Here is a 4,608-nt window from a genome sequence, read left to right as displayed (position 1 = left end):
GCTTGTTGTTTTTTTTTGTTTTAGTTGGTATTAGTTACGCCAAGCACATACGCCACCGCTCATAAACTGAAGCAGCTCTCTCGTGATTCGGCAAATCAAACCTGGTGAGGGCTTAGGCAGCCAGTCAATCTTTGTCACCTCCTTTTTGCATATGTTTACGATCGGGCAGCGTAGTGTGCAAGAAAAAAATTAGAAACTCTTTGCTTTGAAATAATGATTAGGAATTAGAGGGGTTTTAATTCGGGCCAGACAGGTTAAGACGGTTACACAAAAATAAAAATAGGAAATCTATTAACAAAAACTTACCCCTTCAGCATCCAAAGGCAAATCGGCAGCTTCATCTTCTTTATCCTTGGCCTGATCAGCTTCACGTTTGCTACGTTTCTTTTCACCTTCATCCTGCTTTTTGTCATCTTCTTGTTCCTTTTTCTCGGGCATGGCATTGGTGGTAATATTGGCGGCAGCTTCATCGCTCAATGCCTCAATTTCCTTACCCAAATTACGAGGATCAATGGCCAAAATCAAATCTTCCTTACGGCCAATACGATCGGCAGCGGGACATTGATTGAAGGGTACACATTGGCAGTCGACATATTGGTTGCGGGAGGTATCATAACCACCAGCAGCATTGTTGTAGGACGATTGGTCATAACCTGAGGTCAAGCTATTGAAATTGTTCGAAGAGGAGGATTGAATGCCACCCAGATTGTGCAACTCCTTCTTGTAGTAATTGGGATTTTGACTGTGATAACTGGAGCTGGAACTGGAACCGAAACCAGTATTACTACCACCGGCACCAAAACCTGTACTAGCTGAACCAAAGTTGGAACCGGAATTGAAACCAGAACTGCTACCAGCTGAACCGAAACCAGTTGAGCCAAAGCCATTGGAGGCACCAGAAGAACCAAAGCCATTTGAACCGGCACCAAAACCATTTGAGGAACCCAAACCATTAGGTTTAAAACCATTGGAAGTCTGAGACAATAGACCACCCTGGGAAGCAGCATTGAATCCGGCATTATACGAATTTTGACTTTGACCAAAGGAGCTTGATGCTCCGGATGTCTGAGGATTGAAGGCTGTCGAAGATTGAGCCAAGGCAGAGAAGTCGGTATTTATTGTTTGGCCATTGCCCAATGGTACAGGAACAGTGGGTACTTTTGCGGAATCACCACCATCAACATGATGGAAATGATGATGGACATGTTGTTGTAGACCAGCACTGGCGGCAGTGGATACGGCATTGGCTACGGTACCCCCAACAACAACCTTTGTGCTCGATGATTGGGAAGCCGAGGCCGATGATTGATGACTATAGAAATTGGTTTGTTGGGAACCGGCAGCATGGATCTTATCGGGATTCTCAAAGGCATAGGGAGGTACATTACCATTAGGACCGGCACCATTGCCATTGTAAACTGGACCTGGAGGTTTGCTGCCATAAATAATTGCACCGGGTGGGGGTTTGTTGAAGGTAGTCAAGCCTGAGCCATCAATGGCGGATGGTGGAGGTGATTCCAAATAGGGACCATTGTAGTTGCCACCTGGGCCGGAGGGTCTGTAGCCAGGTTTATACGATGATTCATAGCCAACTTTGCGTGGTGGACCAAAGGAATTGACAGAGGATGGTGGGGGACCCATGGGTGGACGTCCATTGTAGAAACCAGGTGGTGGCATGGGTTTAGCTGGGCCATATGGTCCACCGCCGAACTTATGGCCTGGTGGTGGTGGAGGTCCCTGGGCATAAATGTTGGAATAGTAAGGACGCTTGCCTTCTGCCTCACAGCTCATCAAACCCAATGAACACAACTTGTCACGGACAATGTTACGGGCTTGCATATCATCACCCTGCATCAAAGCCTGATCCACATTGCCATCAGCATAGACTTGATCGTAATCATTTAAAATTCTACCCTCACGACGAGAGGTAATCAGCTGTTCAATCAATTCATTGACTTCGGTTTCGTTGCTGTAGATTTGTTCATGGACGGCATAATTACGACCTTGAATATCCTCCTGCTTCGCCTCAGCTTCGGCAGATCTACGAGCCAACATTGATTCCTTGACAGACGACGACCAACTACTGGAACCCCAAGAGGGTTCTTCGTCGGCACGACTACTGCATATGGTAAAGGCCAATAGTACGGCGGCCAAGAAAGCCCAATGCTGTGTTACTCTCATGACTAAAAGAAAACAAGAGAAAGAGAGAGAAAAAACAATATTAATAAATTTTTAACCTTCAAAATTACAAATTAGGAATGGTGATAAATGAATGAATGGTTATGAATATTAAGTAATAGTTTTTGTTATAAAAAACAAACAAAACAAATTTGGCCTCGATCCCTGATACTTTAGTGGTCATTGTGCTACTTTTTTTGGTGTGTGTAAAGCTTTGCAGTATTTTCTAGCAGCGTTTTCAAAACAAACCATAAGCGTACGGTTATTATGTGTAGGGGGCTGTCAGCGGTATGGCAAAACCAGTTTGCCGCTTTTCTGGAGACTGACTCAACCAACGAACGAACTACGCAGACGCCACAGCGAAGCTAATTTTGGGTTGTTGTTGTTTCATTGTTACTTTTACTTTCGTTTTAAGGTCATTAGCTTGAAGCCGGTAGATAATGATGTGGAGACGCTCAAACTCACTCTCTGCTTGATACAGACAATCCAATACCATAGCTGGCAGCCATGAGTTTCCAATGGCGGGTTAAGCAATATTTGATTTTTTTTCTGAGATAATAATGAAGCATCTCGTCGCAACTATAAAATTTAGTTCAAGCGTGTTTTATTAAGTAATTTATTTTAACTACATTTGTTGTTCGTACTCTGGGAAGATTAAATTGGTTTCCGAATTAAAAAAATTATTTGGCAATATTTTGCAATTCAATTAAGAAAATGTAGGAATTAAACTTTGCTCATTATTTTATTTCAAAAAGTCAAGATTTCTTTGTGGGAAAGAGGAAGTTGTAAAATTTCCCTGCCCCGGATTTGTATTATGCATGACATAACACGAACGAAGTTTATTTTATCTCCCGATGAAATGAAATGCTTTAATACGCTTGAAATGCGCGGGGGTTGGCTGTTTCTGGAGCACAAAATGTTATGCAAAAACTCAAAGCGTTGGCGGCTTACGATAATAATCATGGTAAACTTTACTTTTTTTTATTATCGGAACCGAATTTTTATGTGCCATGTAAGTAACACTCTCTCAACACTGAAACCGGATGTCTATCTTAACTTAACCATCCATGGCTTATTTAGTAATTTTTTATTATTTTACGTTGCATGACGTTATTTGTAGTCTGCCTGCCTGCCATTGTTCCCTTGCAGTGTTGCATTTTATGTAAATTTTTCTTGCTGGGCAACAGTAATTTTAATTTTGGGAAAAATGGAAAACTTGATGCGTTTGCTTTTCTTTCTCTCTTCATTTGCATTTGTTTACCCAGTTTTTTGCTATTTATTTTTAAATACAAAGAAACGAAAGGGAAAATTTATGAATTTACCGGAAATGCTGCTTAGAATAATGATGGTCGGTCGGTCAATATAATTATTTAGAGGTTAATGACTGAAAATGCTTGGATTTTCGAAAAAAGGAAATGTGTCTTTTTGTTGGTCGTTTTGTGGACAAAGAATTATAATTGAAAATGTTTTTATTTGAGAATTTGAATATTTTATAATTTTCTTTTCTTTTTTCTAATCTCATAATAATTTTCTTTCTTTTCAGAATATTTGGCACATTTTATTTTAATGGACATCATTTTTTGACATATTTGCATTTAAAGTTATTGACATGCAGTTGAAGGATCTTCAAAATCAAATCTTGACGTATTTGCATTTAAAGTTATTTGCATGCAGTTGAAGGCGTTTGAAAATGAATGAAAATGTTGAAATATTTGCATTTAAAGTTATCTCAGCGATTTGACTACTCAAACAACTTAAGAAGCTGTAAAATTTACCTTAATTTATATAGATTAGGTATTTGTCAACCTATTATAGAGAGGTAGGGTTTTAATAATCTGATTCTCCAGAAGGTGTAAGTTCTCCTATAATGTATAAAGATAGGGATGGATATACAGATTAGGTGTCAAATTTGGTATTCTGCGAATTTATTATCGAATGGTAGGGTCCTATAAATCTGATTTCACAGATTCAAGAAAATGATAATTTATAGGAATCAAATAATAATTTTGAATTAAAATACAACATTTTCAGATTGATTTCGGTTAGGTCAGTAAAATATGTTTGATTTTGGTTTAAATCTCTCTCTTAATTAATTTCCCATATTTCGGTTGACATGGTCAACTATCTTCAGGGATAAAATTTTGTGAGAAAGGCCAATGGTTACTTATGCCATTATTCAAGTGCCTGTAGAAAACGTATCTCTTTAGTACTGGAAGTTTCAAAAACTATTTTAGAAATTATTACAGGTTCTTTGTTTTCAGGACTTTCATAGCCTACTTCAGGCAGAAGATTGCGAAAGGAGTTCTAATAAGGAATGACAATTTTAGCTTCTGGTGTATTTGAATTTGTTTATAGAATGACCTATTTGTGGCTTTTGTGAAGTTATCCCCAGTAAATTTTTAATAAGTCCTTAAAACCCTGATCACAATA

General features: G+C 38.9%; 1 protein-coding gene across 1 annotated transcript; it reads right to left on the bottom strand.

The window, feature by feature from the left end:
* Nucleotides 1–306: 306 nt before the first annotated feature.
* Nucleotides 307–2,181, bottom strand: LOC133329519 (uncharacterized; the record flags this gene model as incomplete). The annotated part of the gene is made up of 1 exon (XM_061537993.1): nucleotides 307–2,181. A coding segment is annotated over exon 1 (1,875 nt), but the record flags the coding sequence as incomplete, so codon positions are not given.
* Nucleotides 2,182–4,608: the final 2,427 nt, after the last annotated feature.

Source organism: Musca vetustissima, unplaced genomic scaffold, assembly GCF_032173495.1.
Source record: "Musca vetustissima isolate MV318-11 ecotype Yass unplaced genomic scaffold, APGP_CSIRO_Mvet_v1 utg194809, whole genome shotgun sequence".
NCBI classification, from domain to species: domain Eukaryota; kingdom Metazoa; phylum Arthropoda; class Insecta; order Diptera; family Muscidae; genus Musca; species Musca vetustissima.
This window is presented reverse-complemented; position numbering and strand designations above follow the sequence as displayed.